This window comes from Chanodichthys erythropterus, chromosome 10 (assembly GCF_024489055.1).
Source record: "Chanodichthys erythropterus isolate Z2021 chromosome 10, ASM2448905v1, whole genome shotgun sequence".
Classification (NCBI taxonomy): domain Eukaryota; kingdom Metazoa; phylum Chordata; class Actinopteri; order Cypriniformes; family Xenocyprididae; genus Chanodichthys; species Chanodichthys erythropterus.
The window spans coordinates 2,085,790-2,109,682 of NC_090230.1; the positions used below are offsets into that span (position 1 = coordinate 2,085,790).

The following is a 23,893-nucleotide window of genomic DNA, read 5'->3' on the forward strand; positions in this document are numbered from 1 at the left end:
TATATATATATATATATATATATATATATATATATATATATATATATATCTATATATATATATATATAAAAAACAAAAAACAAAGACAGGGTAAACGTGGCATGTGCGGGACGGCCGGTGATGGGTGTGGGGACCCTGGGGCCCGGGCCTCCGTACCGCCTCACCTTGATACCCCATTGCAATATGTTGGCAGGGGTCTATCCTATGCCATGGCAATGAGGGGGTTCAGAGGCAGCTTTACAATACTTTATCATTAATAGCTCTCTTATTATTATTATTATTATTATTATTTATTATTATCATTGCTATTATAACCACTACTATTATCATTATTACTAATAACTGTATCAATATTACCATTATTATCATTATTGTTGTTATTATTATGATCATTATTACTTTTATTATTAGAGTTACTATTATCATTGCTATTCCAAGTACTATTATTTTTATTTGGTCCTCCTCCTGATCCTTTAACCTCCCCCTCACTCCTGATGAAATTAGTATATTGGTTAATATGTTTGTCATTACTGCTATTGCTATTACAATTTGAATTTATTATTATTATCATTGCTATTAATACTAATGTTTTTGTCACCCTCCTCATCTTCCATTCTCTAGTTTTCTTGTAATATTATTGTTATTATCATCATTATTGTCATTAAAATTATTATATATATTTTTTTATTATTAATATTATTAGTAGTAGTATCATTTTACTGATATTTTCCCTTTTTTTTATCTTCTCATTATAATGTTATGTCTGTTGTACTTCCCTACATGCTCCTTTATATATTTCCATTCCCTCACCCAGTTACAATTACTTATGCACACACACACACACACACACACACACACACACACACACACACACACACACACACACACACACACACACACACACACACACACACACACACACACACACACACACACATAAATCTGTCTGTTATGTATTGTTTTATTGTACATGTATTTGTATTTTGCATTTAATGTCTCAACTGTAAATATTGTAATTTTCTGTTTGCATAATAAACAAAAAATAAATAAATAAATAAATAAATAAAAATAAAAGATTTTTATTTTTCAAGAGGGGAAAAACACAATGGACAAAACGTTTAGAAGAAACATGGTAACACCCATCAATCCTTGTCCTATGTAGGTTAGTGGGTAGACAGCAACAGTAAAATTATACAATATTTTAATTTGAAAACAATTTTTTATTCAATTTAAGAACTTTTGCAAAATAAATAAATAAATAAAAATAATAATAATAATAAAAAAAATCACTATTCACATTTCATTAGATTTAATAAATGACAATGTTACAGGTTCAGTAATCATGTACACTCAACAACACTTATTCCCATATCATTTCAGTAGGTTATTTATACTATATCAAAAATGCAGTTTTGTTGTACCAGTACAGCCAAAAAACAACAATAGTGACAAAACTCACTGAGAGAAAGATCAAATACAGCCCAAAAAGCAATCTGTCAATGACTTGACCCAAATTCACCCACTGATCTGCACTCTCATCAGTATTAAAATGTTGATTGACCTGCTGACGGATGGATAGTAACTCGTGGCTTATATTTCTCAGTTCCTGGAGAGTAGGAGGTGTATTATGGACTGCTTCGCTCTGAGGGCTTTCAATTACAGAATCACAGTGTTTGGTCTCAGTTCTGTGCTCTACAGGGACAAGAGAATAATAATGTAACAATCTATTGGCAGATGCTATTTGCACTAAGTGAAAATAGCAGTATTTTCTTAGCACTAAGTGTATATAGTTGTTAGTTGATAGTTATTTATACTTAGTGCAAATAGTGTGCACAATACATATAAGTATTTGTTTCTGATTCTCTGCTTGCAGCAAAGTCAATTTAATGATTCCTGATCTTGCTACATGATCTGAGCACTGTACACAGTAATATCTTTTCTGAGAGTTGATAGACAATCAAAACTGAGTGTTCACTGGATATACAGGTTAACTGATTTTAATATTAATTTTGCTACATCAAGTTAATTCTATTAATTGATCTGAATATTTATATAATTATAACAAGTTGTGATTAATTATGAATATTTCCTCTTTTTTAGCTAATTTGCTGCAATATACATTCAGCAATTCATTATTGCAAAGTACAATAGGTGATTCAAGACAAAAGATTGCGTTATTGGATTTGCATGGTAAGACTCACCTTCAGCATCACATTTTTGGTCACTGGGTTTCTTGCTTAAAAAAACAAGTTTAGCTAGGTAGTTGAGGAAAAACACCTTGGCCCACTGAGGTAACGGTCCATAGTGATTGGAGCCACACTGAATATTTATGATAAGAATTGTCTCCAGAAGACTGGCCACCATCAGTGCCAAACAGAGAGAGAAAAATGCATCTGGAAAGAGAGAATATAAAAGATAGATAATGCAATGTCTTAAAAATTAGCTAAACTTTTACAATATTAAGTTGGCAAGAGAGAAAATGAGGTGCTTTAAAATCGTCATAACCAGCAGTTAGTGCGATAAGTGATAAGACAATTTGTCACATTAAGTTTACAGAAAGGTCCTATATAAAATAAAATAATTATTATTATTACTTCACTGGTGCATTTTGCTTTTAGCAAAGACAGAATAAGGAATTGACTCTGGAAGATTGTCACATGCCTGGTTATGACAAAGTGTAATGCTACAACAAAACTCCTATACGAACTTATGAGAGGTAAGGTGTTTCCTGTGACGGGCAGCAGGTCGTTCATTAGCAGCAGGAACACAGTGTAACCCAAGATGAGGGTCATTTTGAAGGCAGAACGATCCACATTCTGAGGTGGTAGAAGAAAGCTGAATAGATCTACAGTAATGAGGAAACAGCTGGGAATCAGGAGGTTCACCACATATAGCGTTGCCCGTCGCCTGAGGACAATCTAATGAAGGACAAAAGTAATTTAACCAACTTCAGTTAGAATGCTGATTCATTTAATCAAAATACCAACAAAGGTTAATTTGACAGCTAAAGAAAACATATTACTATCCTATTTAAGCTTATTATATTCTTTAACTTCAGGGAGCAAATGCCATGAGAGTATGTTGGTCTTGATAAGCTTAATTTTCTTGTTTAAAGCTAAGATTTAAAAAAAAAAATGTTTTAAAATTGTAATACATAGTAAGTAAGTGCGTCCCGTGAGTTATTCATTTCCTGGGAAGGTATTGTAGGTTTTTCAGCAAGCATTTCGACCAGCTCCCACTCTCCTTTAGTTGCCATCACTTCAAGAGAATATTTGAATGATTCCTCCACCGGTATACCAATGGACAACTGAACATCCAGCACTGCAGAAAAGACCAAACAAATGAGTTAATGGGGTCACACAAAGTTAATAAGTGATAATTTACTCTTCAGTCAAGCCAACTTACTGGTGTGCTGGTATGAATTAAAGGTGAATGAACAGTTCTGAATATCGAATGGAAAGGTGTAGATGTCCAGGTTACAGGAACTGATGACATGATATGGAAGATCGTCTGTTACCTTACCAGTATTTTCGACATAGACGTAATATGTGTCTGGGACTTTATTTTCATCAATGCTTCAAAGTAAAAAGGGGTATATATTAGGGACGGGAATTGTCCAAGCAAAGCTTTATTATTATTATTATTGTTGTTATTTAAAAAATTGTAATCCAAATCAGCTTTAAGCCACAAAAAGTCTAGCACCTAGAGGGCTGGCAACATTTTATGAGATTTGGGGTAATGACTGCAGCATCACATGCAATATATAAATTAAAAGTGGATAGTGGTCAGCTGATCACAGAATTTAGAAATACGGATGCTGTAGAACTCACAATTCCTTAATAACAATATCAGGCCTCCACAGTTGTTTTCTTGGCAGTGAGATTCTATCTGTCCCACATTCAACAGGATCCCAACTCAAACCTTCAATATTCCAGTACTTCAAAACACAAAGTATCAGTATTATGCACTTTGGATTTAAATAAATAAATAAATAAATAAATAATTCTGTCAAATGCAAATATTAATACATTTTAATGAATTGCCAATGTCATTTAATTCATTAATTTAATAGGCAAACTGTTAAGGTTAAACTTTATTTTGATAGCCCCCTGCATTCTGTTGAGCATAAGTAACATAGCACCTACTTTTTAACTAAGGGTGCTTTCACACTGGAAGTTTAGTTTGAAACGGGGCACGGTTTGAATGAAAAATTGCTTATATGAAAACTGTAGTACTAATGCGAACCCGGGTACCGAACAAGAGACTGCCTTAAGGAGGTGGTCTGTTTTTGTTTGCACTCAAACTGATTCAAACTGATTCAAAGCAACAAATAAAATAAATAAAAAATAATATATATATATATATATATATATATATATATATATATATATATATATATATATATATATATATATATATATATATATTGACTTCGTTCTGTTCTTTATCATGTGGCATGCACATTTATGATGATATAAGAAGAACACAGGTGCACCAGGGCAAGGCCATAACCATGGTTGCATCCAAAATCGCATATTTCTCTACTGTATAGTAGGCGAAAAGCAGTATTTGACAAAAGCAGTATGTCCGAATTCACAGTATTCACAAAAGTGTAGGCAGAAAGTACCTACATTTGCTGCCGAGATTCTGAAGTGTAGGCCATGGGAGAGGATTTGTGAATGGCAGTGAAGTGATGTAACTGACGCTGGTAGGTCACGTGATAAGGACAATGGTGAATGTAGTATGTCCAGATTACATTCATACTATACACATTCATACTATATAGAACATACTTTTTCAGCGGTTGTGAAGTAATTACTTTTTCATAACAAGTACCTACTCAAGAGAGTAGAAAAAATGTAAAAATGAAAAATGTAAAAATTGTCTCATTGCATTCAGTTATTATTGACATCATCATAAATTATAGCATATTTTAAATTCAAAATGGTGAAATTACATTACAACGTTGAGTAGTTTGCCTCACTGTATGTTACTGTGGGTCATTAAACATATCCATCGTAGTGTCAAATATTAAAGGAACACTCCACTTTTTTTGAAAATAGGCTCATTTTCCAACTCCCCTAGAGTTAAACAGTTGAGTTTTACCGTTTTCGAATCCATTCAGCTGATCTCCGGGTCTGGCGGTACCACTTTTAGCATAGCTTAGCATAGTTCATTGAATCTGATTAGACCGTTAGCATTGCACTTAAAAATGACCAAAGAGTTTTGATATTTTTCCTATTTAAAACTTGACTCTTCTGTAGTTACATCGTGTACTAAGACCGGCGAAAAATGAAAAGTTGCGATTTTCTAGGCTGATATGGCTAGGAACTATACTCTCATTCCAGCGTAATAATCACAGAAGAGTCAAGTATTAAATAGGAAAAATATCAAAACTCTTTGGTCATTTTTAAGCGCGATGCTAACGGTCTAATCAGATTCAATGAACTATGCTAAGCTATGCTAAAAGTGGTACCGCCAGAACCGGAGATCGGCTGAATGGATTCGAAAACGGTAAAACTCAACTGTTTAACTCTAGGGGAGTTGGAAAATGAGCCTATTTTCAAAAAAAGTGGATTGTTCCTTTAAATGTTTAGTTTCTTATATCTTACCACGCACACACTTTCACTATAAAAACTAAAAGCGTGGTGTTGGAATTCACACTCGTCTTCAGTGAATAGTAAGCCCCGCTTTCTTTGATCTGATTGGCCATTATTTTGACATTCACAAGCGCTGTTAGACTGTTGAGGCCTTTGTCCATTGCCTATGGTGGTTAGAATCAATGGTAGAATCAAGTTAAGTGTGAAACCAGACCAATGCTGCGGGGGGTACTGCGAACAATCGCGCTCTGATTTGGGCCAAAGCAAACATGCCCAATGTGAAAGCCCCATCAAAGTATTAGTTGAGACATACTGAGTTGGCGTTCTGATGTAAAACCTGGAAGCGCTGCACTGTCTCAAACATAAACAGTGCAGGAGAATGACATGAAATATAAGAAATTGTTGAATAAAGTTGTTATTTTAGTTTTGTTTTTCCGCACAAAAAGTATTCTCTTCACATAAAATTAAGGCTGAACCACCGTAGTCACATGGACTATTTTAATGACGTCTTTACTACCTTTCTGGGCCTTGAAAGTGGTAATTAAATCGCAGTCTATGGAGGGGTCAGAGAGCTCTCGGATTTAATATCATAATATATCTTAAAAATATCTTAATTTGTGTTCCGAAGATGAACGAAGGTCTTACAAGTTTATAACAACATGAGGGTGAGTAATTAATGACAGAATTTTCATTTTTGGATAAACTAACCCTTTAGGGCTGCCGTTATTCATGCAGGAATCCATATGACTCCAGTCGTAGTTAAGGATAGCTCTTCATTGGTTCGTGATTAGTCCCTTTATTAAACATTAGTTCATGTTGAATTAAGTGTTAATTCAGGTAGGCCTATTAGTATTGTACCCTTATTGTAAAGTGTTATAAAAAGCATCTGCTAAATTAATTAGTTTTATTTGTTTTAAAGTTTATAAAGTAAATCAGACCTTGTTGCAATAAAACTTACCAAATTCAACCAGAGGAATGTGTTAAGTTTCTGTGCTTTTTCATCCTGAAAGAAAAAAAAAAATAATAATAATTTGTCATGTCACAACAAAGCTGCTAGCATCTTGTCTGCAAATGGTTGAGAAGTTTCTAATGTATTGAATAGGCTACAGATTTTGTGTGGCCATAATTGTTGGAATGATCAGAACTTACCACATCTAAAACTCCATACAGAGTGAAGCTCACACTGATGTTTGTGGGAGTTTTCAGGTTAATAACTGGCCTTATTTCAGTTTTGCCAAAGATGTTCTCCTTCAGGGCTGTTATTAGAGCATCTGTAGTGGGTTCGGAGCAGTTAATAGTCTCTGTGGATTTTATTAGTAGAGCTGGAAGAATAAAATTGCAAATTAAATATTAAAAAGCTTGTCTGTTGTATTGTCAGGTTCTGTTCAAAGAGAACCTGAGCTGTTGATGAAAGATAGATTATTCTTTTTTCCTTCTTTCTTTCTTTTTTCTTTTTTTTTTTTTTTTGCAGACCCCTGCACATGATGTGGGGGAAAAAAAACATGTATATTGTGGCCACAAATTACCGACTCTTTTCCACGACTTACTAATATGTCAGCACGTTTTACTGATCCGTTTTAATTAATTTGTATGCACAATATTAATAATAATATTAATAGCAATATCAATATGAATTAATATTAATATTTATTTATGGGAACAGTGTATATATGTATTTTTTTTGTCCGCATGTCATGTGCTGGGCCTCGTATTATTTAACACTTTAAAATATTTCCATTATTTATTTATTTATTCATTCATTCATAACATTATTATTACAAATAAAACCAAAAAAAGTCATGAATCAAATTACAATGTACTACTGTAATATTGAATACATACAAATGATTGTTGGTTGTTGATTGTTGTTTTTACATATAGAGTCTATGAACTATGTATCGAAATTTGTACTGAAAATCTATTTTCTTCTTACACAGCATAATGAGACAGCAGATAATGAGCCGTAACTGTGGAGGACTGACTGTGAATCCAGCAGCCTGTAATGATAATGTTATCAGACACTGCAATATACAATTTAATAAACCAGTAAATCGCTACAACAACACTAAACAATGACAACTTTACCTCAAAGCTATTGCATTACTATTTCATGACTATGCCTTACCTGTGGTCTTGAAAGCAAAACTACAGCCATCAGCTGAAGAATGAGACGGCAGATTACAGAAAGAATGTTCTAAAATATATTTAAGCTTTTACCTCACAGTTCATGATCACTTTGATGATTGAAATGTACTATCAGACAAAACTATATACTCCAAAAATGATTTGTTTAGGTAAACTAAAACCAACAGACTTTTTCCCCCCACCACATTATTTTCATTTATTTCATAATCCCAGGATACAAAAGCAACAACATGCAAAGCACAATATGTCTGATGTAAAACCCACAGTAAAAATATGGTGGTGTCTGTGGTTGCATGCTTTTTTACATACAGCATGTAGGGCTGCAATGAATTTGTATAGTCAGTAAATGGCAAAGATTAAGATATTGCTAAGAATATTAGTTCATCAATAAAGAGCAAAATTCATCAGTAATGAATAAATCATCTTAATATTGCGGCAGGAACAGGTGGGTACTTTCTTGTAAAAATGGCTCCAATAAATGGCATACATACGTCAAACCAAAAATTATTCTGACATTTTTTATATATTTTTACCAGTGGGTGCAGGACACTATACTTCATTTATGTAAGTGAGGAGAGCAAAATAAAGTAAACTGTGACATATTATACCCAAAAATTCTTGACCATGTTTTGCTCAAGTGTTCTCTGACATAATTAAGATTTTTTTTTTTCTGACCCAGTTTAACTCTGAGATCTTGCCATATTTTATTACCATTTTTTAAATAGAGTTTATTCACTATAGTTTAATGAATGAAATGTTCAAAGTATCTGAATAAATTTTGGTTTGACTGTATATATACAGTATCTCACAAATGTGAGTACACCCCTCACATTTCAGCAACCATTTTAGTATATCTTCTCAAGGGACAATACTATAGAAATGAAACTTGGATATATTTTAGAGTAGTCAATGTGCTGGTTGTATAGCAGTATAGATTTCCTGTGCATTGCTTTAGAGGTTGCAGAAGCAGAAGGTTAGCTTATCAGTGCTCAGATTATACGCCAAACACTGCAACAAGTCAGTTTGCATGGCAGTCATCCCTGAAGGAAGCCTCTTCTGAAGCTTGCTCACAAGAAAGCCCACAAACAGTTTGCTGAAGACAACCTGTCCAAGAGCATGAATTGTCTACAAGCTGCACATTGTCTACTCTAAAGTATATCCAATTTTCATTTCTTTTGTATTGTCTCTTGAGAATATATAATAAAATGGTTGCTGAAATGTGAGGGGTGTACTCACTTTCCTGATATATATATATATATATATATATATATATATATATATATATATATATATATATATATATATGTGTGTGTGTGTGTGTGTGTGTGTGTGTGTATAGGCCTTCTACTTACCATGTAAATGTATATTACTTTTCTTAAATTCCACATATTTTATTCTTTCTCTATTCTATTGTACTGGAAACCATATCAAATTCCTTGTGTTCTTGGGCACACTTGGCGAATAAAGAGCATTCTGATACTGATATTTCTCTCATTTTTAATTACCATAACTTTAACTAATATTGTAAATTATCTTATCTTATGGAATGCATGGCATGACGCTGATGTTCAGAAGTCTTGACCAATCAGTTAATGTTGAGTAACTGACATTAAAACGTCTCGGTTACGTATGTAACCCTCGTTCCCTGAAGGAGGGAACGGAGACGTACGTCAGTAGTGACCGACGAATTGGGATATCGCTTAGAGAGCCCTATCATCTTCGTGTAAACTAAAACAAGCCAATGGAATTGGCGTGCGATATTTGCATAATGCGCACCGCCCCCGACAGGTGTATATAAATAGGAAGCAGATGCAATCGCACTCTGTTTTTCGCTGAGGAGACAACTGGTGTCCGCACTACAGCGAGGGTACAGAAACTGTGGCGACGGGACGTACGTCTCCGTTCCCTCCTTCAGGGAACGAGGGTTACATACGTAACCGAGACGTTCCCTTTCAGTCGGTCACGTTCGACGTACGTCAGTAGTGACCGACGAATTGGGATCCCAACTAAAGCGCCACAGTTACGAAACCCCTTCCAGTGCCCAGCACAAGCTCAGCCGCCCATAGCACCGGCTGGCGGTGAAGGGGGCGAGCTTACACCGAGAGAGTCTACTGCTGTCTAACCACTACCCACTAAGTAAACTAGACACACTGGGGAAGCGAACCCGTAAGGGACGCTGCGGAAACCACTACCTACCCAATGGGGGAGGAGTTTACGTGGGAATGCACATATGGACTGGCCCGGAGGGGCAGTACGCATATGGAGTCCCTGGGATGGCTCCACCTGGTTAGGGGGAGACTCATCTGACAGGTGACAGCAGAGCTGGCTCTGCTAAGGGAAAGACACGGACTCGGCCCGTAGGGAGTTTTAAACCGTGGAAAATACACATATGGGACCGCTCACGTAGAGGGGTCACGACATATGGGCCCCAGCCAACAGACAGCGTCAGTGACGGATGTAGGCCTGGCATCAGACACTCCGCAATGTCCGAGCCGAAGGGGGAGGCGGAGGAACTCGACAGGGTTCACCAAGCGGGGAACACGACTGGAGTGAAAGTATGCACGTATCCGGCCAGTGGCGGGAATGGCATTGCAAGCCGACACTTAGAGTGGGTACAACACGTCTACCGACTAGTGGATGCGAGTACACGCGAGGATACCGGCTCTACACGTAGGCTATAAAACCTAGCGAACGTGTTAGGTGTCGCCCAGCCCACAGCTCTACAGATATCTGTCAGCGAGGCGCCATGAGCCAGCGCCCAGGAAGAGGCCACCCCTCTGGTGGAGTGGGCTCTCAACCCGAGCGGGCAAGGCACGCCCTGGGATTCGTACGCCAAGGCGATGGCATCCACTATCCAGTGGGCCATCCTCTGCTTGGAGACAGCCTTTCCCTTCTGCTGGCCTCCGTAACAGATGAAGAGCTGATCTGAGGTCCTGAAGCTTCGCGTTCTGTCCACGTAAACGCGCAGAGCGCGGACGGGACAGAGCAAAGCTAGGGCTGGGTCTGCCTCCTCCGAGGGCAGCGCTTGCAGGTTCACTACCTGATCTCTGAAGGGAGTGGTAGGAACCTTGGGCACGTATCCAGGCCGGGGTCTCAGGATGACGTGAGAAGCACCGGGCCCGAATTCTAGGCACGTTTCGTCGACCGAAAATGCATGCAGATCCCCTACCCTCTTCAGGGAAGCCAATGCAACCAGAAGAACCGTCTTAAGAGACATTAGTTTCAGGTCGACTGATTGCAAAGGTTCGAAGGGATGACCCCGGAGAGCTGTGAGAACCAGGGTCAAATCCCAAGAGGGTACGGAGGAAGGGCGAGGAGGATTCAGTCTCCTGGCCCCCCTCAGGAATCTGACGATCAGATCGTGTTTCCCCAGGGACTTACCCTCAACTGCATGGTGATGTGCGGCAATGGCGGCAACATACACCTTGAGGGTGGAGGGAGACAGCCTTCGCTCCAACCCATCTTGCAGAAAGGAAAGCACGGATCCGACCGAACATGATCGGGGGTCCTCTCGGCGAGAGGCGCACCATTCGACGAACAGGTTCCACTTCAGCGCGTAGAGATTCCTAGTGGAAGGAGCTCTAGCGGAAGTGATGGTGTCTACGACCGCTTGCGGGAGATCACTCAGAACCTCCGCATCCCGTCCAGGGACCACACGTGGAGGTTCCACAGATCGGGAGGCGGGTGCCACAGGGTGCCCCGTCTCTGAGTCAGGGTGTCCTTCCTCAGAGGAATCGGCCAGGGAGGTGCTGTCACGAGGAGAATGAGGTCTGAGAATCAGGTCCGAGTGGGCCAGTACGGAGCCACTAACAGAACCTGCTCCCCGTCCTCCCTGACCTTGCACATGAATAGTGCGAGAAGGCTCACTGGGGGAAGCGCATGTTTGCGCAGACCCGGGGGCCAGCTGTGTGCCAGGGCATCCGTGCCGAGCGTGCCGCCGGTCAGGGAATAAAACCACTGGCGGAGGGCAGTTTCCGGGGAGGCAAACAGGACTACCTGGGCCTCGCCGAACCGCTGCCAAATCAGCTGGACCGCCTGGGGTGGAGCCGCCACTCGCCCGCAAGTAGATGCTGCCGTGACAGCTCGTCGGCTGCACGGTTGAGCACACCTGAGACACGAGTGGCCCGAAGGGACCTCAGATCCTTCTGACTCCACAACAAGAGATGGCGGGCGAGTTGCAACATGCGACGGAAGCGTAGACCACCTTGACGGTAGGTGTACGCAACGGCCGCAATGCTTAGTGAGCGGACTAGAACGTGCTTGCCTGACAACAGCTCCTTGAAGCGGGCCAGCGCAAGACGAACCGCTAGCAACTCGAGGCAATTGGTATGCCAATGCAGCTGAGGCCCCGTCCAAAGACCTGTCACTGCATGCCCGTTGTACGTGGCCCCCCATCCCGTGGCAGAGACATCTGTGGAGACCACAGCGTGCCTGGACACTCGTTCGAGGGGTACTCCGGCCCACAGGAACGAAGGGTCCAACCACCGGATAAGGGTGCGACGGCAGCTCGGTGTCACGGGGACACGGAGCGTGCCGCACTGCCACGCCCATCTCGGGACCCAGCCGCGGAGCCAGTGTTGAAGCGGTCTCATATGAAGCAATCCGAGCGGCGTTACCGCGGCTGCAGATGCCATATGCCCCAGGAGCCTCTGAAAATCTTTCAGTGGAGCCGCTGTCCTGCACTTGAGCGAGCTCAGGCAGTTCAACACCGACTGGACGCGCACCTCGGTGAGACGCGCAGTCCGTGCGACCGAGTCTAGCTCGAGACCGAAACAAGAGATCCTCTACCCGGGGGCGAGTTTGCTCTTGTCCCAGTTGACCTGAAGACCCAACCGGTTGGGAGCTACAACCATGTCGGGTAGGACTTTGTACTGACATGCCCGACCCTCGAACGCAGACCGACCTAGGAAGGGTCTGTGTCGAGGCAGAATCGAGACATGAAAGTATGCGTCCTTCAGGTCTTTTGCTGCAAACCAATCCTGGGGACGGTCCAGGATTGGCCGTAGCCCACCGCCCTCTTACGGTACAATGAAGTAGGGGCTGTAAAACCCCGACTTCATATCGGCTGGAGGGACCGGCTTGATTGTGCCCTTCGCCAGGAGGACAGCAATCTCCACCCGGAGAACAGGAGCACTGTCCAACGACACCGGAGTGAAGTGGACAGCCCTGAAGACCGGGGGACGCCGGGCGAACTGAATCGCATAGCCGAGTCTGATAGTACGAATGAGCCAACTGGACAGGCTGGGGAGCGTGCTCCATGCTTCCAGACACTGAGCCAGCAGGACCAAAGGCACCACAGACGCACCGGGGGTGGGGCAGCAAGGCAGAGAGGGACCCGACCCGGACAGCTTGGGGGCGGCCCGGAGTGGGGTCAGACTCTGCGAGGCAGCAGTGTGCATGGGAGACGGCGCACGGGACGCGGTCTGCACCATCACACTGCCACCTGCTGGCGAATGGGGAGGGAGCTGACAGCAGCGAGGCGGAGCCTGGCACACTGGCAGACACCCCCTGTTGTGACCTGGAGTTTGAGGAAACTGCTCCTTTTGTGGCAAAGTGGGTACCGCTGGACTCCGGAGAGCCAGCGGCGGTAGATGGACAGCCGCCACAAAATCCCCCCCGGCCCTCCTCCGGGGGTGGGAGAGCAGATGGAATACTCTCCCAAAGGGCAGGGTGCCGGGCGCGGACGTGGTGCCCAGCCCGTCTCTGCCAGCCAGGTGGCAAGCGGTCGGGGAAAACTCGGCCCTGAGACGGGCGACCTGGAGCGGAAGGTTCCTGCCCTTTGGGAGAGTATTCCATCTGCTCTCCCACCCCCGGAGGAGGGCCGGGGGGGATTTTGTGGCGGCTGTCCATCTACCGCCGTCTTCCTGTTTGGCTGGTGTAGGCTGCTGCTTTGCCAACTTAGCAGGGGCGGAGGAAGACGCAGGCGGGCGCCCTCGGCGACGAGCGGGCTGAGGCTGAGCCACGGGCGGCTGGGTGGAGGCAGCAGCGGACCGCCGTGGCATGACATGTCTGATAGCCTGAGCCTGCTTCTGTGCAGCGGAGGACTGTTGGGCACAGCTCTCCACCGCGTCGCCGAAAAGGCCGACCGGAGACACGGGGGAATCCAGGAACCGATGTTTGTCGGTCTCCCTCATGTCTGCCAAGGTCAGCCAGAGGTGGCGTTGCTGGGCTACTAGAGTAGACATCGCCTGGCCAACAGAACGCGCTGTCACTTTCGTTGCCCGGAGGGCAAGGTCAGTGGCAGCGCGCAGCTCCCCAAGCAGCTGTTGGTCAGGACCTTCCTGGGGCATCTGCGACAGCGCTTTTGCCTGATAGACCTGCAAAAGGGCCACCGCGTGCAGGGCAGAGGCAGCCTGCCCACAGGCACTGTAAGCTTTCTCAGTCAGACCGGCTGAGAATTCACAGGCCTGGGACGGGAGACGCGGCTCACCGCGCCAGCCAGCGGCCGTTGGACACAACTGCGTCGCAACAGACCGCTCGACTGGCGGGATCTTCGCGTACCCCCTGGCTAGCCCGCCGTCCAGGGAGGTGAAGGCGGACGAGGGACCAGGCCCCGTACGAGCCCCAAGCGGAGCTTGCCAAGACCTGGTCACCTCATCGTGTACTTCCGGGAAGAAAGGCATTGGGGGGGACGCTGGATTTGACCAGCGTGACCCCCCGCCAAGTACCAATCGTCCAACCGAGATGGGCCGGGACAGGGTGGAGGGTTCCACTCAAGCCCGACGCACAAGGCGGCCCGGGAGAGCACAGCCGTAAGCTCGGGATCCGACTCGGGCAACGCTACCGTCCCGGGCGGCAGCGCGTCCGAATCCTCCCCCGAGGACTCAGGCTCACCTTCCGATGCAGCGATCGACATCTGATCCGCCGCCGGCACACCAAAGGTAACGGCTGGACAGTCCGTAGAGGGCCCAGCGGAAACCAACGGTGGCACGATGGGTTGCGGTGCTGATGAGGCGGCAGGGGCCCGAGGAGCGTTTCCGCTCGGCGGGGAAGCCCTGACCGTAATCCTCCGGTCACCCTTCCTATACAGCGCCGTACCGTCATTCCGGTTCCCGGGGCCGGAAAAAACGGTCGTACGCGGCATAGGAGAGGGGACCCCCGCTTCCTGAGACTTCAGGAAGGAGAGTCTCGACCTCAGCATCGCGATAGTCATGTTCCCGCAATGGGAACATGAACCATCCACAAAAGCTGCTTCAGCGTGCAGAATGCCCAAACACGAGATGCAACGATTGTGCCCATCAGCAGGGACCAGGGAACGACCGCACCCATTAACGCACAGACGAAATGACATACTGTCAGGGTTCGTCTGTAAAGCTCTTTTAGAAGGGGAAGTCAACTCACTCGTGCTGAAGCACCCAGGGAGCGACGCGATGTGTCAGGTACACCACTCCCTGACACACCGAGGAACCGGCCCAAATCGCTACACACGCACACGCTCTTTGTGTTGCTGTGAAAACAGCAGTTTTCGAGCTTATAGCTCAGCTCCTCGGAGACTCGCGACCTCGCTGAACGTGCCCTTTCACCAGCACTGAAAGCTCGCTGTAAATCCTCTTCTGAGGCAATGTTTTAGAATAAAACAAACGAAGAAAGGAGTCTTCTAAAACAGGACACCAGTGAATGGCTCCGAAGCGAAAGACAGAGTGCGATTGCATCTGCTTCCTATTTATATACACCTGTCGGGGGCGGTGCGCATTATGCAAATATCGCACGCCAATTCCATTGGCTTGTTTTAGTTTACACGAAGATGATACGGCTCTCTAAGCGATATCCCAATTCGTCGGTCACTACTGACGTACGTCGAACGTGACCGACTGAAAGGGAACACAATATTTACTATCTTACTTTGCTTTGCCTATGAAAATAGTTTCAAACAAAGCCACAACTGCAATACATAGATGGTGTTTTGTCCTGAATGAACCGTCATGATCAAATCGGGTGAATGAATGATTCAGTGACTTTGCAGAAAGTATCATTGAAAAATTTATAACACTTATGCACACACTGATAAAAGCTGGTCCATGGGTGCAAATTATGGAACAGTGTGAAATGAAATGAAATAAAATAAAATATCACATGGAGGTTTTTTTTTTTAAAAGATTTATTTATGTCCACATTAGGATTTCACGACTACTGATTTCTCCTAATTGGTTATTCTTCAAAACAATACTCAAGTACCTGTGGTTTATGTTACCATTAAAAATAAATAAATAAATAAATTTAAAAAAACAATAGTTCATGTCATTCATGTTTATTAATCAACTGTATATGTATGTAACAATAACTACATACATACTAAATATTATTGTTATAATATAAATATTAAAATGTATTTTAACAGTTAGGGGTATTATACAACATTTAGTCTAAACAACAACAGATCTGTTGTTGTTTAGTCTAGTCTAAACAACAACAGATTTGATCTGTTAGATCATCAATCAACAGGTTCAAAATAGTTTAAAATAGAATAAGACCCAGGAATAAGTCTAACTAGTACTCAATGGCTTCCGAAAGTGCTTCCTACTACTACCAGACTAGTCTATGCAAGACCTAGTCCACATTGGATACATCATCATTATTTGAAATTTGAAATGAAATCAATCTCAGTTGGCCTGACTACAGACACCAAGCCGACAGGCTTCACAATGAGCACTTTCATGTGGCCCATTAACTCTGCCATTGAACACGGAGGGTCTGTTCTTTTCACCCAGGTTTTCTTTGTAGCATCTCACACGGATCTTTTCAACTAGTCTCCCAATCAGCACATCAATGTTTTCCACTGGAAAATTTGGATTCTCCATCTGAGCTTCATTGCACCTCCTGCACATCTGTTTGAAGCGTCGCAGTTTAATGGTTCCCTGTTTCCTTGCTGTGTCCAAGTGGAAATGGAACACCACCTGCACTCTTTTAGACATCCAGGCTCTTCTACAAAGAGAACACTCAAACCTACATATTGAAATGGAGAATAGATCAGTTTTCTATATTCATTAATTATATATATATATATATATATATATATATATATTAAAATGTATTATGCCATTACACGCACACGCACGCGCACGCGCACGCGCACGCGCACACACACACACACACACACACACACACACACACACACACACACACACACACTAAAAGAAAGCATCAGAATGGAAAAAAACATTGGTAACACTTTACTTAAAGTCTTTATGTGTAATATATTATGAAATTATTTTTAATGCATTAATTATGACTTTATGTTATGAATTAATTTATGAATTATGAATTAATTATTTTTTTATTTATATTTTATTTTATTATGCATTGTATGGTCTCATTAATATTTGAATAATGAATAATTGTAACCACAGTTATAATACTTAGGTTTTAGAAAGCAAATCATTATGCCTTTAGAAAGTATAATGCATTAAAACACATGACAAACAACCAGTTATAAGATATAACATATATAACAAGGAATATGCAAATATTATAATGCATTTTAGCTTTGGTTACAGTTATTTATGAAAAGATATAATGCATTAACATACATTATTAATGCCTTAATAAGGCATTATACATAAATCTTATGAAAACTCCTTCAACTGATCATTACCATTGTGCATGTACCACTTAATGTATGTGTTGGTAAGACAGAACATGATGTGTATATGTGCAATTGTAATTAGAACTGATAACTGTGCATTTTTATATTGCATTAAACATGACATATCCATCCGGATTAGATTCTTTCAATATTATGAGTTTAAATGAAAGGAATCATCAAAATATCTCCATACACCATAAAGCCTAATATAAAACATATCTTGGAAAGAATTTTCTGTATATTTTATTGTGGTAAAGTTGTGCTCTTACCTTGCAAAGGAGCCAGAAATGTATTGGTGCCAATCACAAGCTTGTTTGTGTGGCTCAATAGACTCATTGATTGTAATGTGCCATGTGTCCCCGTGAAGCTCACTCGCCTTCGCCTGTAAAGAACTTTCCCACAACATTAATGCCATGTCTTTGTCCTTACAGCACTGTTATGATGTTACCTTGTAATTACCCACTAAATATATACTGTGCAGCTTATCTCTCACTTCACAAGAAACGAAACTGAAACTATCAAGTAAGTATCTGTTTTCTGCAACACAAAAGTGAACATTGCTTTACAAGATGTTTTGAGCTAGCTATAACATTAAACTGTATTATAATGCACTTAACCTAAAATAATGGACAACTTTAACTACAGTAACTATAACACCATATCTAATAACTTTATTATACCAGTTTACCACTTTAAATACCCATTATTTTCTTTTTATGAGTTATTTTTGAAATAGCAAAAATAAGTTGGAAACTAATTGTCCAATGAATGTGAACAGTCAAGAAACTGTGAAGAAAGTTACAGAAAGAAATGGTTGTTATTGTTTTACCTCCTCCTACTGGACAACACCGTAGCCTACATATGGTGTGCATTTGTTCTTCTCTGTTGCATTTTCTTACTTAAATGTGTGCAATCCAATATCAAGTATCAGATCTTAGAAGTCTCAAATCTCAATAAGTAAGGGATAATGCACAGTCAGATGGACATTATTTCAAAATAATAACCAAGGTTACAGTTTTTTTCGATTGCTAAATGACAGTGAGCACAACTGGAGCTACATGTGCAAAACTCTAACTACAGTCTGCACTACCAACAGTCACCTGAGCTAAACAGTTAACACATGGCTCAAAACAGGCTCAGTGCAGCCAAACACTGTGCACAACCCTCACTGAGATAACACACACTGTCACTCAGAACACACTGAGAGTAAAAACACTAGCATCAAACACCAACACAGAAAATACAAACTTTTCATCTTTACAGTTTGAACAATTTCAAACTGTGACTTCATACAAAGTAGTATTTTCTTCAAAAAAAAAAAAAAAAAAAAAAAAAGAGTGACATTCTTTCACATGATTAATTTAAATTTTTAGAACCTAATTCTTTAAGGTAAATGAAAATCAGCAGTTTGCTTCAATTGTCTGTAGTAATTTACGGAATTACAGTAATGAGTTACATATATATATATATGTGTGTGTGTTCACTAACAAGTCTAAAACAAGACACCTACTTTCAGCTGAAATTGCAATGTTTGAAAGGCACAAGGTTGAAATCTATTCTGTTTTGAATGTGTGGTTCACAGTTTTGACAGCAGTGTGTAAGCATTTGAACAAAGTGCTGTAAATCCACAGTGTTGTGCAGGTTGTGGTTAAAGTCATGGGATAAGTGTGTAGAGTTTTGAAAACTGTGTTCAAGCAATGAAAATGAACTAGAGTTTGGTCCACATGAACTGCTGCTGTGCAGACTGTAGTTAGAGTTTTGCACTCCAGTTGTGCCCACTGTCGTTTAGCAATCGAAAAAAAACTGTAATAACCAGGTTATTCACAAAACATTTTATCTTACCACTAAGAGTTCTCCTAAATGGCAGTAAACGTTCTTAGTTAAGAGTTTTCTCTTAAAACCTATTCACAAAGCTGCTGAGACCAACTTTTACTAAGTATAGAGAGAAGCCTTAAGCTAAGAGAAAGGGCGGGGTTAACCTTGTTGCTATGGATCATGGGTCACACAACACGCTTACTAACTATGCACACAGTGATTAGGGGAGGGGTCTCTGTCATTGATTTATTCATAGAAATATTACAGAACAAGGTATCATGTTGCCATATTCAAAATAAAGATTTTAAAATAAAAATGTTGCCAAATTCAAATAAAGATTTTGGCTAAATGTAGGCTAATTAGTCTCTCGATGTTTATCCCGAGATTTGCCGCATGGCTTACAGATCCAGGCCGTATCCAGATGAGATGAAGGACCTGTCCCTACATGATGACGTTTCAACTAAATTATCCCCTGTGAAGGCCTCCTTCCCTTTCCTTTCCCTATGTATAGATAAAACGTTATCAAAATTATTCTAGTTCGCATAGATCTGCGGACACAACTCATTTTTTTGTATTATGTGGACCAGACAAGTAATTTGGTAAATATCACTTTAAAAAAAAAAAGCTTGGGTTCTGGAGCGGACTCAATGGCTGGAACAACCCCTATGTTCACAGACACCGGAGGGGCGGCCATCTTGCCTGTGGGCACTGGCGAAACAGCCATCTTGTCCACCGTATCCAGAGAGCTTGAGTGCGTAGTAACCGGCGAGCTCGAGTCCGTAGCAACCGGCAGGCTTGAGAGCGAAGCGGCCGACAGGCTTGAGTGCATAGCGACTGGCTGACTTGAGTGCAAAGCGGCCGGTGTGGGTTTCGGGATGCCAGCTGCTCGTGCCGAAGTCAATGGTGGGTCGTTCACACTAGACAGCAACCCTCTCCACTCCCGGACAGCTTCACAAACGTGCCGTGTCTCTGGGCGATCAGCGGAGACAGGACGTGGCTCTGGGCGATCAGCGGAGACAGGACGTGGCTCTGGGCGATCAGCGGAGACAGGACGTGGCTCTGGGCGATCAGCGGAGACAGGACGTGGCTCTGGGCGATCAGCGGAGACAGGACGTGGCTCTGGGCGATCAGCGGAGACAGGACGTGGCTCTGGGCGATCAGCGGAGACAGGACGTGGCTCTGGGCGATCAGCGGAGACAGGACGTGGCTCTGGGCGATCAGCGGAGACAGGACGTGGCTCTGGGCGATCAGCGGAGACAGGACGTGGCTCTGGGCGATCAGCGGAGACAGGACGTGGCTCTGGGCGATCAGCGGAGACAGGACGTGGCTCTGGGCGATCAGCGGAGACAGGACGTGGCTCTGGGCGATCAGCGGAGACAGGACGTGGCTCTGGGCGATCAGCGGAGACAGGACGTGGCTCTGGGCGATCAGCGGAGACAGGACGTGGCTCTGGGCGATCAGCGGAGACAGGACGTGGCTCTGGGCGATCAGCGGAGACAGGACGTGGCTCTGGGCGATCAGCGGAGACAGGACGTGGCTCTGGGCGATCAGCGGAGACAGGACGTGGCTCTGGGCGATCAGCGGAGACAGGACGTGACTCTGGGCGATCAGCGGAGACAGGACGTGACTCTGGGCGATCAGCGGAGACAGGATGTGACTGTGGGCGATCAGCGGAGACAGGACGTGACTGTGGGCGATCAGCGGAGACAGGACGTGACTCTGGGCGATCAGCGGAGACAGGATTTGACTCTCGAAGATCAATGGTGACCTGCCTTGGTTCATGAAGATCACTTGTGACTTGACTTGGTTCAGGATGATCAGTGCTGACTTGACTTGGTGTTGTTATAATGGTAGCCACCATTTTGTGAGTATCCTCTTTAATGGCAGCCATTACAGGAAAAGATGAGGTGTTGTGTTCCTCCGCGACACCCACTGTACATGGAGAGCCACTCAACTGCAATGCCAGATCAATATAACTTTCCAATGTCCCCTCAGGCTGATGCAATGGCATGACGGAACTGAGCAGGTCAGGTAGTCCACCGCGGAAGAATATCATGAGGCACACCTCATTAAAACAAGTTAACGGTGCCAGTTCTATAAAGTCCATGACATACTCCTCAATGGTTCTCTCTCCTTGACGGAGACACATTATCTGACCAGACGGATTCATGATAGCTGAGACTGGAACACTCACCAAGCTGCTGGATCTGAGGATGGCCAGGTCTTCTGTTACAAAGGGAGACTCAGGCAGGGGATCCAAATGCAGCGTTTTATTAGAAGTGAGCGCGGTCGTACAGGCAGGGTCAAACAGGCACAAACAGGAACAGCAAGGGCTAGGCAGAATCATGGTCAGGATACAGGCAGTAGATCAGGGCAGGCAGAGAACGTTCACAAAACCAGGAATCAATAAACAATCCAGAGGGCAGGCAGCAAAGAATCATAAACAGGAAATCCAGACAGGAACAGGAACCGGAACAAATAGGCAGGACAATATACACAGGGAAAACGCTAGGAAATGCCACACTGGGTAAACAAGACCTGGCCCTGAGCTGGCGTGTGTGTGTCTTATATAGTCCAGGTAGTAGGCTAAGCAGTATGTGTCAATAGATGATTGGTGGAGTGAGTGCATGTGACTGGCAGGGAGGATTATGGGAAATAGAGTCCAGGAACTGACAGGAACAGATGGTGATCGTAACATGTGTGTTGTGCCTCGGCACAGCTCGCCAGCGCGGATGAATCTAATGCTTGCTGTCAGTCACCGAAACAGTGTGGATACTGTACTTCAGAATCACAGATTCTACGTCTTGAAAGTATGACCAAAATAAGAATTTTCACTGGAAAACATAATCTGAACAAGTAATATTTCTGCCACTTTTGTTCTGACCAACTGAGGAAAAAAGCATTAAGCCTAATCGCGCTGCCAATGATGATTAAATCTAATGATGGCTTAGCTCGGATCAAGCCAAACCGTGCAAATTATTATTACTGTTATACTATGTTCTCAAATCGTTAATGTTAACAACATCAGCATTACTATGACTGTGTATATTAGCATTACCTGTAGATTTCAATTTCTGTAGCCACTCAACAGTCCAAAGTTTTTTGCTTTTTGACTACGGCTGAATCTCCAGTTCTCACTGATGATTGTCATTTGGACCTTTCTGGATTATAATCCACCATCAAAATGATAAGTTTAATTATTTTAGCTGCTGTGAGAAAAGGCTATAAATGATCCGCTACCAGCAGCATCCTCACATATTAAAACCGATTAGCCTTCTCCTTCCTTTCTGTTTACAGACATGACATAATGACGCACAGAGGAACTGCTGCATGCTCAAATTTCCCGTTGAAATCCACCATGTCGCTCTTATTATAAAACATTATTACAAGCTTACCGTTGTGAATCGAGCTAAGATAATGAGATAGTTTTGAACACTGGCTGGTTATGTACTTGCTCAAAAATTGATTTTGGATAATTTTTAACCAAAAAAAGTTACGGACTGCAACTTTAAAAATCATCATTTGTGTTCTACTGAAGAAACAAAGTCACCTACATCTTGGATGTAGCAGGGTGCAGATAAACATCAAAATTTCATTTTTTTTGGGGGGGGGGGCGCGCTAGAGAGCACCACATGGAGTGGACATAAATTTAGGGAGCTCCCTCGATAAGCCTCTATAAACTTGTATTTTCTGACTATTTTCATTACAAAAGTTTGCTCAACAATATCTAACAGTGAGATGAAGAAGGCTAAACCCAAGAAAGGTGATTCACCAAGCTGCACAGGCTAAACCCAAGAAAGGTGATTCACCAAGCTGCACAAGTGAACAACTGGCCGAGAGTGCGTCGTAGAACGAACACGAGTCTGACCGTGATCGCTGCACGGCCCCAGACTCAGTAGATATCCTCTCCGCCATTCAAACTATGAATAACAGTATGAATGACAGATTTAATTCGTTGGAAGCGACTCTATTTCAGTTTCAAACGGCGCTGTTTGAAACCACCACGCGTATCTTGGACCTTGAGAGTGTTAAAGCTGAGCACGAAAGCCGCATTTCTGCTCTGGAGGCCTCCTGTCAGGAAATCCTAGCAGCTAATAAGGCCCTACGTGCTAAAGTGGATGATTTCGATGGCCGTTCCCGAGAACGTGGAGTCCGGTCGACCAACGGAGTTTGTGGAAAAACTCTTCCCGGCCCTTCTGGGAGCAGAGAACTTTCCTGGGGGGATTAAAATTGACCGCGCACATCGCACCGGGCTGTTACCATCAAAAGGAGGGCGTCCCCGAATTCTGATCGCGAGGATACATCACGATCAAGGAGACGATCCTTCGGCTTGCGCGGCAACACTCGCCAAAATATGACGAAGTACAAATCTCCATCTTCCCAGACCTCACTGCAGAGGTACTTTCACAACGAAGGGCGTTTGACGGTGTGAAGTTGAAGGAGGCCAGTATTCGATTCGGAATGTTGTTCCCCGCACGTCTGATTGTCACCCAGGGTTCCAACAAGAAAATCTTTGGCTCGGTTTCGGAGGCTGAGGTTTTTGTGTACACCGTTATTGAACAAGACCCTTCTTGATCTGCTGCTTAGGACTTTTTTCTCATTGTTGTTACCCTGGCTGAAGGAGTTAAATCATCGTTCCTTCTGTTTACTGGCGGCCTATTATAGGAGGTGAGTATATTTTCAGAAAAAAGAGACATTCACAGACTTTTGCATTTAAGTTACTTGTTCATAATATTTGTTATGCTGTATT

At 43.0% G+C, this 23,893-nt stretch overlaps 2 protein-coding genes across 2 annotated transcripts; both read right to left on the bottom strand.

Annotated features, from left to right (window-relative positions):
- Window positions 1-1,078: 1,078 nt before the first annotated feature.
- Window positions 1,079-8,523, bottom strand: LOC137028997 (5-hydroxytryptamine receptor 3A-like). The gene is made up of 9 exons (XM_067398492.1): window positions 7,534-8,523; window positions 6,750-6,922; window positions 6,559-6,603; window positions 3,831-3,937; window positions 3,406-3,575; window positions 3,155-3,321; window positions 2,708-2,918; window positions 2,202-2,393; window positions 1,079-1,692 (listed from the first exon to the last, which is right to left on the bottom strand). The coding sequence occupies exons 1-9, from the start codon at window positions 7,538-7,540 to the stop codon at window positions 1,394-1,396; spliced, it is 1,371 nt and encodes a 456-aa protein (XP_067254593.1). The 5' UTR covers window positions 7,541-8,523; the 3' UTR covers window positions 1,079-1,393.
- A 7,153-nt stretch (window positions 8,524-15,676) lies between these two features.
- Window positions 15,677-18,002, bottom strand: LOC137028998 (receptor-transporting protein 2-like). Its single transcript, XM_067398493.1, has 2 exons — window positions 17,598-18,002; window positions 15,677-16,688 (listed from the first exon to the last, which is right to left on the bottom strand). Exons 1-2 carry the CDS (start codon window positions 17,741-17,743, stop codon window positions 16,346-16,348), a joined length of 489 nt encoding a protein of 162 aa, XP_067254594.1. The 5' UTR covers window positions 17,744-18,002; the 3' UTR covers window positions 15,677-16,345.
- Window positions 18,003-23,893: the final 5,891 nt, after the last annotated feature.

What these genes read in the sequence shown, in the direction of transcription:
- LOC137028997 (XM_067398492.1), bottom strand. An exon ending in GGGACGCACTTACTTACTAT is followed by an intron (nt 2,919 to 3,154) that starts GTATTACAATTT and finishes GTCCTTCATTAG; the next exon opens with ATTGTCCTCAGGCGACGGGC. An exon ending in CCAAAAATGTGATGCTGAAG is followed by an intron (nt 1,693 to 2,201) that starts GTGAGTCTTACC and finishes TTGTCCCTGTAG; the next exon opens with AGCACAGAACTGAGACCAAA.
- LOC137028998 (XM_067398493.1), bottom strand. Translation starts at nt 17,743, where the DNA reads ATGGCATTAATGTTGTGGGAAAGTTCTTTACAGGCGAAGGCGAGTGAG. An exon ending in ATTTCTGGCTCCTTTGCAAG is followed by an intron (nt 16,689 to 17,597) that starts GTAAGAGCACAA and finishes TTCAATATGTAG; the next exon opens with GTTTGAGTGTTCTCTTTGTA.